We start from the raw sequence: 13,472 nt of genomic DNA on the forward strand, positions 1-13,472 counted from the left end.
CGCTGTGTCTTGACGTTGTTCGTTCTTCTATCCACTGTTTAAATGTTTTGTTTTTTCCGTGCATGTTAAAATTAATGTCAAAATATTGTGGTTGTCCAGTGTTTGTCACAAGATGGCGCCAAACAGTAATCTTTATTGGCGCGGAGCGATTTTAATCGTACAAGTAGTACCGGCTATGCGTTATTACTTTGGAGCGGTTATTATTTGAAAAGAACGAACCTGCAAATGTCTCAACTGACCAATCAGAATCAAGAATTCCAGAGAGCCGTGTAATAAGTAAGGGATAATATGTAGGCAGTCGGTTGTTATCGCAGAAATAAGCCCTGACAGTGATGAAGTGGAGTGGAGGGTCTTGAATCTTATGGATCTTATGAAAAACTTTCCATAAGTCTGTCAAAAAAGTTCAGCGACAACGTCCCAAAGATGACAGCAGCAATGACAGTGTTCTTAACTCTTTCCCCGCCATTGACAAGTTATTTCATCAATTAAGAGAAAACGCTTCCCCTGCCAATGACGAGAATTTCTGGCTTTCCGCAATATCACTATTATCCACCAGGTGCAACTTTTACAAGACGTGAAAGAAAAATAACTCCATGTATGTTTTAAAGATCGCTCTATCAAAAGTCCTTATCAAAAATTGAATTATCTCAGCTTTTTGCTCAAAATTTTGTGTTTTTGAAGAAACCTACCCATATTTAAGAGGTGATAAAAAGAGAACTAATGAGGATGAAAATTTTTTTTTTTTTTGAAAGCAGAGGGTCTGTTCTTTCATCTCATATATTGTATGTTTAAATATTTCAAGAAGAACATTTTCTGGAAAGCATTAAACTTTTGTGAAAATCATGAAAAAAGCTGTAGCTGGCTGGCAACTGTTTTTAAAACCCTGTCGTGGCAAGATTAAGATTTTGATTAATGCCGTTAAAGTTAATTTTTTTAATCAGTGTATATCACTAGTCAACTAAATGCATATAAAATGGCAAATATGAATGCACATTTATATGAAGAGTTTGGTTCCAAAACGCAATAAATCCATTTTGACAAATTTCGGTAAAAACGTGTTTTCTATACCAAGAAAGTGACAAGATGAAAACCACTATTTTCTGTTACAAACTTTCACATAGCATCTTTAGGTTATAAACACATAAAAAATTCAAATCCATTATTTGATTTTCAACGATTTCACTGCAAAAAATTACTTTCTTACTTAGTGTTTTTGTCTTGTTTTCAGTAGAAATATCTAAAAATTCTTAAATTAAGATGCTTTCTCTTGATGAGCAAAATGACCTAAGTAAATAAGTCTCGTTTTAAGACAAATAATATACAATTTAAGTGAAATTGTCCTTAAAACAAGCAAAATTATCTGCCAATGGGGTGAGGAAAAAAAATTGTGAAATAAGATTTATTTTTTCTTAAACACTTAATTCAAGTAAAATTTCCTCACCCCATTGGCAGATATTTTTGCTTGTTTTAAGCACAAATTCACTTAAATTGTATATTTTTGTCTAAAAACTAGACTTATTTTCTTAGGTAATTTTGCTCATCAAGAAAATACATCTTGATTAAAGAATTTTTAGATATTTCTACTGAAAACAAGACAAAAATACTAAGTAAGAAAGTCATTTTTTGCAGTGTTATTATAAAAACAAATTATTTTGTCCACAAAACGCAATAAATCCAAGTTTTTTTCAAAATGCTATAAATCTATTCAATCAGTGTATAAATGTGCAATAATTTTTGCCATTTTATATTTATTTAGTTGATCAGTTGTACACACTGATTAAAAAAATAAACATTAATGGCATTAATCAAAACACTTACTTTGTCATATTAAGAACACTGTCATTGCTGCGGTTATACTTGACGTCGTCGCTTAACATTTTTCACAGCGATCAGCTGTGATTCTCGTTGACTTTGAGTAAAATAATAAAAAGTTTTTCATAAGATCCCTGGGGTCAATGTGTTGGCACGAGAGAAGCTTGATGCTGTCAGGAGAACAAGCGATTGTCTCCCGAGTGCCTCTCGCGTAAATTATTAGATGTTGATGGCTTACGTTTCTTTCCCATTACAGAAAAACACCACAGGTTTATCAATGCTATTAAAGTATTATTTCGTTTTTGTTTGTTTGTTGATCACGAAGTACAAAGTAGATGAGGAAAACTAGGACTCTGTGTACTCAAAGTGCTGCCATTGTTTGTTTACATTGCGTGGAATGGTGAGCTTTAATTTGTGGCGTGGATTTATTGCTTTCTGTAGAAAAGGAGGCGTGGCGTTTATTGCGTTTTGGGGAAAAAAACGGAGAAAAGATGACAGAATAACACGGCGGATATTAGATTTTGCGCAAAATTAAGAATTTACTTTTAAATACTGACCTGATATAATACAGATTTTGGCAGTAACTTATTTTTTTTTAAAAATGGCGTTTATTGCGTTTTGGAACCAAACTCTTGGATTTGAATTTTTTTAATGTTTTTATAACCTAACTCTTTCACCGCCAGCATTTTTCATGATTTTCACAAAAGTTTAATGCCTTCCAAAAAAAATCCTTTTTAAATATATAAACATAAAATATATAAAATAAAAGAACAGACCCTCTGCTTTCAAACAAAAAATCTGTTTCATCCTACCTTCATGTGTTCTGTTTTTATCACCTCTCAAATATGGGTAGGTTTCATCAAAAACACAAAATTTTGAGCAAAAAGCTGAGATAATTCCATTTCTGTGAAGGACTTTTGATAGAGATCAGATGCCGAGCGATCTTTAAAACATACACGGACATACAGCTGTTTGCCCTAGGGCAATACTTCCGGTTTTTATAAGTTGCGGTGGATAATAGCGGTATTTCAGATTGACGAGATATCTCGTCAATGGCGGGGAAAGAGCTAAAAATGCTATGTGAAAGTTTGTAACAGAAATTTTTTAATCTTGTCACTTTCTTAGTATAGAAAACAATTTTTTTTTACCGAAATTAGTCAAAATGGATTTATTGCGTTTTGGAACTCTTCATATTATCCTGCTTATTACACAGCTATTTAGCTCATAAGTAAGGTAAGGAAAATTAAATATTGAGTTGAAATTTGCATTTCTTTTTTAAAAAGTTGCATTTTATTGTGATTAGGGATGCACCGAATCCAGATTTTTTGGGTTCGGCCGAATACCGAATCCACTGTTTAAGATTCGGCCGAATCCGAAACCGAATCCTACTCGCATCCTTATTCCATTACAGTGCTCGCAAAATTTCTAAATCCCTGGTAGCCCTTCGGGCAGGCACTCTTCAGTTTTTGGTAGCCTGAAATTTTGCCAATACAAAGCCAATAGGGCCTCTAACCACAATGTTTAATCTGCTATTCTTGTTGTTGTTTTATGCCGTTGGTTTTTTAACAAACAAAAAAACTGGATTTCCATGTAAACCAACTGTTCCTGGTCATCCCCACACCAGATATACCCAACATTTAAAAGTGGTTCAGTGGGTCACAAAACTCACAGTTTGGATCATCCAGTTAGAGATTGGATCATTTTTTCGATCAGAAAAACAGGGGCTACTGTCGCTTTAAGATCCTGCACAGAGTCACTCTCTTCACTGCCTGTACAATCTTCACTTTAAAGCTTGCTGCGAGAGATTTAATTTTCTTACGTGAGGATAGTAATGACTGACAGGACGAAGTTGGAGGATTTTCACAAAAATCCATGACAAATCAGTACGGATTGCTTCCTGTACTGCGGCTTCGCCCGAACACGAAAGTGAAAGTAAAACTCGAGCGCGCGCTCAAACGCAATTTAAATACCCAATGCCTGAATTTCATGCACCACAATTACCCATCCAAATCTGTGAGAGGATACATAAGCATTTAAATATATTTTTTCCTCCCTATAAGTCAAGATAGCCCGACTGCAAAGCACAATGAAAGCGATGCGATGCGTTAGTTTTTCCAGGTGCGTCCACGAAATGTGAAACGCCCCTAAGGGTTACCGGAAAAACAACACTTTTCTCTACGTCAGCAACTGATGTATGTAATCAACGGCCGCGTGACGTCGACCGGTTCGGTTCGGTGGAAAAAAAATCTAAGATTCGTCCGAACCCGAACCCCGTCAAAAAGCCCAGTATTCGGCCGAATCCGAATCCTGGATTCAGTGCATCCCTAATTGTGATTTTCACAAAAGTTTCACAAAATGCCTTCCAGGAAAATTTTCTTCTAAAAATATAAATATACAAATATATTAAATGAAAGAACAGACCCTCTGCTTTCAAACAAACAAACAAAACGGAAAAAAACCTTTGCATTGTTCTCTTTTTAACACCTCTTAAATATGGTTAGGTTTCTACAAAATTTCAAAATTTTGAGCAAAAGCTAAGATAATAGAATTTGTTGTTAAGGAATTGTAACGGAATTTGTTAGGGATCAGATACAGAACAATTATCAAAACATACACAGAGTTTAAAATTATTTAAATTTGTTTTTGCTTCAGTTTATTATAAATTGGGTTAGAGCGCCATCTAGTGGATAATAGCGAAATTTCAGATTCTCGTAAAAACTCACAGGAAAGCGTCATTGGCAGGGATATGTTTTCACTTAACTGATGAGAGATAACTCCTCAATGGTGGGGAAAGAGTTAAAATAAGACAAGATGTTCAAATGTCACAAACACATTATGTGGTTTGATCATTTGTAAATAAAATGTCATATATGTTCTTTAAAGACATATTTATACTTAATTTATGTGTAATATTAAACTATACATGATTAGCAGCATCTGGGTTACTGTGTGTTATTAGTTTTTAAGCGGTAGTTATCTGGGAATAACAAACCTGCAAATGTTGCGACTGGCCAATCAGAATCAAGCATTCCAACGAGCCATTTAATAATAAAATAATATACAGTACATGGTGGTCATCCTGAATAACTTTGTTGCTGTAGTATTTTTATGTATAATGTGTAAAGTGGACCTAGATTCAAGAGTTAGCAACTATACTTAAAGCACTTTTAATAAAGACACAATGCATGTTTTCCCAGTAACATCCTTTAAACCTAAATATCTGAGGAAAAATGTGTAAAGGATAAATGAGAGCTCAGTAGATTATAAATTCAGGGTGTCATGGATGTACGTACCGTCCAGAACACACTGCTTCATCTCAATCTCATAGAATTTATTGGTACCAATAATGATGCTGTAGCTGGTGAAATGGATGCAGCTGCACGGCTCAAGCGTTTCAATCTCCTGAGAAAGTGAGACAGATGTTTTTATTTGCATTCAGCATTGTTTTCCCACCTGTCTGCATTCAAAATGTCCAGAGGTCTACCGTAGCTTCTCTATTCGTTTTAAAAGGGAGGGGTGAGCTGTGGACTGAGATGTTAGTTGCACTTCACAATCTCACCACTAGATGGAGCTAACATCTACACAGTGCACCTTTAAGGGTCGCTTACCTTTCGTATGCAAAATTTGTTGAGATTGTCGTTGTAGCGCAGGATCGTGACTTTATTAGGCATCGCCGCACAAATGCACGGGCCATTGTCTATCTATAAGAGGAACAGGTACAGAAAACATCTTTCTCAAGTGGTTGCTACATGTGGCAGAATTGACAATAAAAATAGACTTGACTTGACTATACTGACATAACACAGTGCAGTAAAAACAAATAAAGTTTGAAGCAGACAGTGGATTGAGATTTACCCTGCCAGAGGCAAAGAGATGACATCCCTTCACCGTCTCAAAGATATGCGGTACGATCTCAGGGAGTGTGGGGAGATGAGACTGAGACAGAGACTGTTTAACCTTCTTAATCTCTACCAGACACAGCGCCCGTTCATCACCTGTATCATACAATCAAACATCAGACTGAAGATCACAACATACCAACTAATAAACATAATATTAACTCTCAGTTATCCAATGAAAGTTCATTTATGGCTATCTTTTGGACCAATGAGGTTTGCTGGGGTTCAAACCTACAACCTATTTATTTAAAGGAAAACACCACCGTTTTTCAATATTTTACTATGTTCTTACCTCAACTTAGATAAATTAATACATACCTATCTTTTTCAATGCGTGCACTTAATCTTTGTGCAGCGCGTCGTGAATGTGTTAGCATTTAGCCTAGCGCCATTCATTCCTTAGGATCCAAACAGGATTGAAATTAGAAGCCACCAAACATTTCCATGTTTTCCATATTTAAAGACTGTTACATGAGTAAGTATGGTGGCACAAAATAAAACGTGGCAATTTTTTAAGCGGTTAAAAAATGAGAACTATATTGTATGGCGGAAGAGCACTTAGTTTGCAGCACTTCAACCTCGGGTTGTTTGAGAAAAAGGGGGAGGAGTCAGGAGTGATGATGTTACTGCCCGCCGAGGTCGAAGTGCCACCATACTTACTCATGTAACAGTCTTTAAATAGGGAAAACATGGAAGTGTTTGGTGGCTTCTAATTTCATCCCTGTTTGGATCCTAAGGAATGAATGGGGCTAGGCTAAATGCTAACACATTCACGACGCGCTGTACAAAGATAAAGTGCACGCATTGAAAAAAAGATAGGTATGTATTAATTAGTCTAAGATGTGGTAAGAACATAGTAACATTTTTAAAAACGGTGGCGTTTTCCTTTAAATACTCGACAGATAAATCAAATGAGAATCAGGGTTGAGTAAAGACATTTTCTGTTTCAAAGCTATCCTCTGCATGAAAGTAAGAAGGCAGTACAATGGTATCAGCTGAAATACCACAGTACTTTCATAGTCTATATGATGAAATAGTTATCACAGTAGGCTAATTAACATAGTAATGCCATGGTACATTTTGCTAGTTTTTTGTTAGTGGTGCGAGGACTCAAGATGTGAGCACTCAATAGTGTTTTGGTAAATGCATGTGATTTTTGGTGATTTTCGCTCACCCACGATCATCAGAAGTTTGTCGTGCTCTTTGATGATGTGGATCTGGAACACAGAGCCAAGACCCGGGATGTGAGTCAGAGAGTTTTTAATCACGTTCAGGGCGTACAGACCCTCTTCAGAGCCCACCAACACGACCTGACGACACATTAACACACTGATCAGATTACCACAAAAAATCAACATGTTAACCCAAAGAACTTAGGGTGTAAAAGGAAAAATGCATCATTTAAAAAGTGAATTTTCATTTTTGGGTGAACTATTTCAGTAATGCTGCGTGCACATGGAGGAGGAATGTGATCTCTGTCATTTCAATCGAAAGCTTGCTAACTAAAATGCTGCCTCCGAAGGCATCAAGGCACATCTGAATACAATGTTTGGTTTACTTCCTGTCTCCAGAGATACCCTCATCATCTTGTCCCACAATTCTCTGCGTGCACGGGGAATGTGATTGGTCGAGCCTGGTCGAGTTTAAAAAAAATAAAATGGCGGCCAAGAAAACGTCTAGAATCTAGAGCACAAGTTTAGTGTAAATAAAGTTTTATTTTCACTTTTTACACCTAAGCTGCCTAAGCTTTCGGACGCAGTCAGTGACAAAGGCGCTGGCAGTGTGCACGCAGGATAACATTTAATTATGAAAAACTTGAGACTGATTGTAATTCAGTGTCAAATGATTTACAGCTACAATTTAGATCAGGCAATAACAATGAACCTTAAACCGATAACACATTTAGAGTATCTGTGTACCTGATCGGTCAGTGGGAGAGTGCAGTTGATATCCAGTCTGTCATCACCCTCCAGCTTCAGTAAAGAGTTACCCAACAATTTCTATACAAGACCAAAAACATAATATTATTATTACACTATCCTACTGTATAAACACAAACACTGAATTATCTTCTTCAGTTATTCATTAGATCATACAGTGCTGTAAAAAAATCTAATTAAGTATCCATACGGCAAAAAAAAATTATTTATCTGGGCAAAAATATGTTTTAAATATATGCCAAATACATTTTGTAAAAGTAAAGCCTAATTAAATTAGCCTTCTTATAACAAAATATATTTCAAAATGTATTTCAAGAGCAAGCAAATACACTTCTAATTTTACATTCCATATAGCAAGAAATGTATTCTAAGCCAAAATTTATTTTAAGCATAAGCTAAATACAAGTTTATTTTATTTTTGAAGCTGAAAATATATGTAATTTAAACCTATTCAAACCTGTAATTTTTAAAAGTTTTGTAACATAAATATATTTTTAAATATTCAAAAAATGGCCAAAAATATATTTTTGTAAACATGTTCCAAAATTTATTTTAGCAAATATATTATTTGGCCTTTTTTTGTATATTTTGAAATATACTTTTTTGAAGTATATTTTTTGCCGTATGGGTTAACCATTATTTTAGTGATCCATTAGGGGTGTGTACACCAAAGGCTTTTTTTCTGCAGGCGGAGTATGGTTTCAATTGTTTCCAGTGAAAGCGCCATGCTTTAAAAAAAAAAAAAAACACGGGAGCAGCTGGCGGTCCATCGCTCAGCATTTTTCTACGATAACCGCTGAATGCCCAAGAGTTGAAAAATGTTTAAGTTTGAGTGAAGCGATCAGCTTGCCAATGTCACTTTTCACTCAGGCGTCCAATCATAGTGGAGGAGGGGCGGGACAAATACCACAACAACCAACCGGTGCATCGTACAACGACTGATAAACAAAACAGAAGGTATCATAGCAACAAAAGCGCTTAGCTGAAAAAATGCTGGCAAGCGTGTTTGCGTTGCCTGCCGTTTAAACACTTTGGTGTACACTCCCCCTTAAGGGTTGGTGTGGTATTTGTCCCTTCCCTCCACTGTGATTGGACGAGTGAAAAGTGACATTAACATGCTGAGCGCTTTTAACATTTTTTAACTCTGCGCGCTCAGCACTGAACGCAGAAAAACATGCAGCGCTTCCATTGGAAACACTTGAAAACTAGGCGCAGAAAAACGCCTCCTAAAGTCAGTAAAGCATAATTATATTTGTAGGGCTGTCAAAAGATTAATCACTTAATTGCATACAAAGTAAAAGTTTGTTTTTGCATAATTTATGTGTGTGCACATGTGTGTAATTATTTTGTATATATAAATACACACGCATGTATGTATGTATTTAAGAAACTTTTACATGTGTGTGTGTGTGTGTATATATTTTCTGTTTATTAAAATTTTCATATATATATATATATATATATATATATATATATATATATATATATATATTAAATATATACATTATATTATATATAGAATATATTACTATAAATGTATACATGTATGCGTGTATTTATATTTACAAAATAATTACACACAAAAAACACACAAATATATTTTCAAATACAAACTTTTATTTTGTATGCGAATAATCGCAATAAATCTTTTGACAGCCCTAAATGTGTGCTCATGGAATTAAGACCCCTGAAATGTATCTTTATTAAATATGCATTTATGTATCATTTTGGTCTGTATTAGGGTCTTTGTGTGACTCACAGCATCAGCTTCTGCTTTTTCTCTCGCCCCACGACTGCTCGCCACGATGGCTTCCAGCACGGCCACCCATCGCTGTTTCTCTGAGAAACTGGAGGCCATGAGATAAAGAGTCTGACCGGGCCAGCATGTCGACTGCGGTGATGATTCCAACTTCAGCACGAAGGGAACATCTAAAGTGAGAAATAATTTAGTTTTATAAACAAGTATACAACAAAACATTAGACCGTCATCAGGTTTGTTTTGATCTTCAGTCACCTGATTTGCTTGTGTTGGGGAGCTCAGAGGCTCCGACGGCGGAGTGAACGGTCACCTCTCCATCAGATACACACAACTCAAACTCATCCAGCGCTTTCACAGACTCTACACAGAAGACACACAACATCACAATGCAGTTTTCCAGCAGTAATGTATTGAACTGATATACACAAGAAAAAGAAATAAAAAACAGACCATCTCTTGGTTCTGTCTCGTATGTGATCACTTTATATGAATCCACGACAACATATTTCCTTTCCCAGCCTTGTCCTCGCTTCCCATTCCTGCAAGAAACCACAATTGCAACAGTCTATCACTATTTCACGTAGAAACAGATATACAAGTTTGAACAGACCACATATTATATGACTTAATTTTAATTCAATATAGTGCAATGTTTAATTGTTTTAAAAAGTTTTACATGAAAAAAAAAAGATTATATATACAGTACTGTGTAAAAGTCTAACGCTACGTACATACCAAACGCAGGGCATCGTGTTCCTCGCTCAAGATTATTCGTTGGATTTTCACGGCAAATGCGCTGCCCATATCGCCCTACGCGAAGACGTGTCTGATCACTTCTTTGCATTGACTTTGTATGTAATCTACTCGCGCAAATCGTTGAACTCGCATCTGGTATGAACACACAGCTAGGCCACCATGCATAATTTGATTTTTTTTTTTTGCAATGTTATAGTGATCATATATAATTATTTCTCAGGTTCTTTATTAGAATACAACCAGAAAATACAGGAAACTTGTATGACGTATTAAAAACTTTATAAAAGTATAAGGTAAAGTGTTAAGTATTTATTGTAAACTTCCCTTCCACTTGAGCAATAGCAGGCAACTGCTGGATCTCTTAAACCTAAATAAAATTAAATCCTAATTTCTAATTCTAATCAAATGACTTCAGGACTTCAGTCTCCTCAAAAATGCTCGAGATGTGTTTCGTGCCAAGAGAGGTCACACTAAATACTGACCGATGCCTAAAGAAGACATTTAGATCTGAAAATTGTTTTTTATGTGTACATATTCCCTGTATCATCTGTTTGTATCTTAATAAAATAGATTAAAAAATAAATATGGATGGACTTCTAAACTTCTAAAACAACAAGTCTGGTGATGGTGGCCTAAGACTTTTGCACAGTACTGTATATCAGTGGTTCCCAAACTTTTTCAGCGTGTGGCCCCCCTTGTGTACGGTGCATTCCTTCGCGGCCCCCCAAAGAAAAATTGTGACAAAAAACTGTTCTAAAACTCAACATTTTAATAAAAAAAAACATTAAATTATACAAAAAAGTATAGTAGCCTTATTTTTTTTAGGTTTAATTACACAGAATTCATGATAAATTAATGTATTTCATAACATGTCATAAAACTGGGGCCCCCCTGGCACCATCTCGCAGGCCCCAGTTTTAAAACCACTGCTGTATATTATACATATACAATAGAAAACAAGGTGTTGTTTGTACATTTTATTGCCTTCGTTAAAAGACTGTAATCTTCTAAAACAGTATTTATATTTTACTGAGATTATATGGCGTTTATTTAAAGGGGAAATGTCACAATAATTTTTTTAAGATGTCAAATAAATCTGTGGTGTCCCAAGAGTACACATATGTGAAGTTTTAGCTAAAAATACCATATAGATAATTTATTATAACACGTTGAAATTTACACTTTGTAGGTGTGTGCAAAATGTGCCGTTTTGGGTGTGTCCTATAAAATGCAAATGAGCCGAATGAAGTGCAAACACTGATCATATTGATTGTGGTTTGAAGCGATTCAAACTCAATTGTGCTTTAAATTATTTTCTCTCTCTCTCTTTCTCTCTCCACTTAATGGCAGTGCTGTGGTTGGATAGTGCAGATTAAGGGGCGGTATTATTATAATAAGAGCTCCTTATGACATCATAAGGAGAGCCAAATTTTAATTACCTATTTTTTTCACGTGCTTGTAGAGAATGGTTTACCAAAACTAAGTTACTGGGTTGATCTTTTTCACATATTCTAGGTTAACAGATGCACTAGGAAGTAGCACATGGGATCTTATGAAAAACTTTCCATTATTTTACTCGAAGTCAACGAAAATCAAGCAGGACCAAAACATTTTACAGCTGATCGCTGTCAAAAAAGTTCAGAGACGAAGTCCCAAGGATGACAGCAGCAATGACAGTGTTCTTAATATGGCAAAGAAAGTGTTTTGATTAATGCCATTAATGTTAATTTTTTAACCAGTGTATACCACTAGTGAACTAAATAAATATAACATGGCAAAGATGAATGCACATTTATATATTGATTCAACAGATTTATAGCATTTTGGAAAAAAATTGTCATGGATTTATTGCATTTTGTGGTTTTTATAATAAATCTTTGAAAATAAAATTATGGATTTGAATTTTTTTATGTTATTATAACCTAAGATGCTATGTGAAAGTTTGAAACAGAAAAAAGTGGTTTCATCTTGTCAATTTCTTGGTATAGAAAACACATTTTTACCCAAATTAATCTAAAAGGATTTGTTGGGTTTTGGAACCAAACTCTTCATATATAATATTGTGCAAGTGATTTTTGGATATTTAATCTTACATATTGTTTATTTAAAGGGAAGATAAAATGTAAACAGAAGTGTAACATGTAGAGAATTTGCTACACATACTAAAAAATTTAAAAAGTATCTATAACAAAAACATTTGCAACACTGCCTGTAAAAACACAGATAAAGTCACCCAACTAAAGTCAGTTTCATCTAGATAATTTTATACTGACTGAGTAAGGTCATGTCAAAGATTGAAATCAATGTGAAATCAAACTTCCAGATCTCATTCACTGGATTTCACAGACAGGGTTACAAATAACAAAACCACAGACTGTTTATGTGAAACTTTCTAAAACACTTCATTGACGAATAAAGTAAAAGTTGTGTGCGTGCTCACCTGGGTTGCTTCATCCATCCCTCTAGTCGCATATGACCCCCAGCATCTTTAAGGGCCGATGTGCTGCCCTTCTCCCTGCACAAGGCCTCAGAGAGGTGCAGCGCATACTCAGTGGGCACACCGCAAGCCGCCGGAAGATACGGAGAACATTTGGGGTGACAGAGAGCGTGACATTCTGAAACAAGAGAGACAGACATTTCAGTACAGTGACATCACAGCACATCTTTTGTATTCGGAAGAGCGTGCCTCGTACCAATGCAAGTTGCGGCCTGCCGTCCGAAATGAACCGTGTCCAGACAGACGGTGCAGCGTGCCGCCCTCATGTTCAGCCCCTGCGTGAAGCGATGTGGAGTGTTGTGATGAATCCGGTCCTTCACCCGTCTGGTGTACTCTGTCATGATCAGACAGATAAATAGAGGCTCTTATATCTTGTGTCTCTTACACTCATCTATATCTCTGACGCAAATAGCGATGAGCAAGTGAAAAAATGTTTCCCTTTAAGGGGAATAGTACAGATCCCACTGTACTATCCAGACTAAGTTACATGCATACAGCCGAATGGCCATATATACCGGTGTATATACGGAAGCCTGAGATTTTGAGATAAGCTCAGTGTCCTGATCTGAATCTTTCAAAAGTAATGTAATGAATATGTCCCCAAAAGAACTTGACAGCTTAACTGAGATGTTTAGATCTGGCCATAGAGCTTATCTCTCCAGAGATAAACAAACAAACATATGAGTAAATAAATGATAACGGAGAGCCGTCCGACTCATTCCCATAAAACTATCCCATATGTGTCTGTGAATTACTACTAATATAAAAACAAATACTGAGAAATATCAACTCTATCTCACAATTCGTAC

The 13,472-nt window shown here is 35.7% G+C and overlaps 1 protein-coding gene across 6 annotated transcripts in view; it reads right to left on the reverse strand.

Annotated features, from left to right (window-relative positions):
* citb (citron rho-interacting serine/threonine kinase b) overlaps window positions 1–13,472 on the reverse strand; it is an 86,240-nt gene that overhangs the window by 2,612 nt on the left and 70,156 nt on the right. For all 6 annotated transcript variants that reach the window (XM_065248271.2, XM_065248274.2, XM_065248276.2 and 3 more), the window contains 10 exons: window positions 12,860–12,997; window positions 12,607–12,781; window positions 9,861–9,949; window positions 9,666–9,770; window positions 9,411–9,580; window positions 7,631–7,711; window positions 6,886–7,021; window positions 5,668–5,807; window positions 5,421–5,513; window positions 5,106–5,214 (listed from right to left, as the gene is read on the reverse strand). In XM_065248271.2, coding sequence (XP_065104343.1) covers window positions 5,106–5,214; window positions 5,421–5,513; window positions 5,668–5,807; window positions 6,886–7,021; window positions 7,631–7,711; window positions 9,411–9,580; window positions 9,666–9,770; window positions 9,861–9,949; window positions 12,607–12,781; window positions 12,860–12,997 — 1,236 coding nt within the window. The remainder of the gene's footprint in view (window positions 1–5,105; window positions 5,215–5,420; window positions 5,514–5,667; window positions 5,808–6,885; window positions 7,022–7,630; window positions 7,712–9,410; window positions 9,581–9,665; window positions 9,771–9,860; window positions 9,950–12,606; window positions 12,782–12,859; window positions 12,998–13,472) is intronic.

The sequence above is a fragment of the Paramisgurnus dabryanus genome, chromosome 11 (assembly GCF_030506205.2).
Source record: "Paramisgurnus dabryanus chromosome 11, PD_genome_1.1, whole genome shotgun sequence".
NCBI lineage: Eukaryota > Metazoa > Chordata > Actinopteri > Cypriniformes > Cobitidae > Paramisgurnus > Paramisgurnus dabryanus.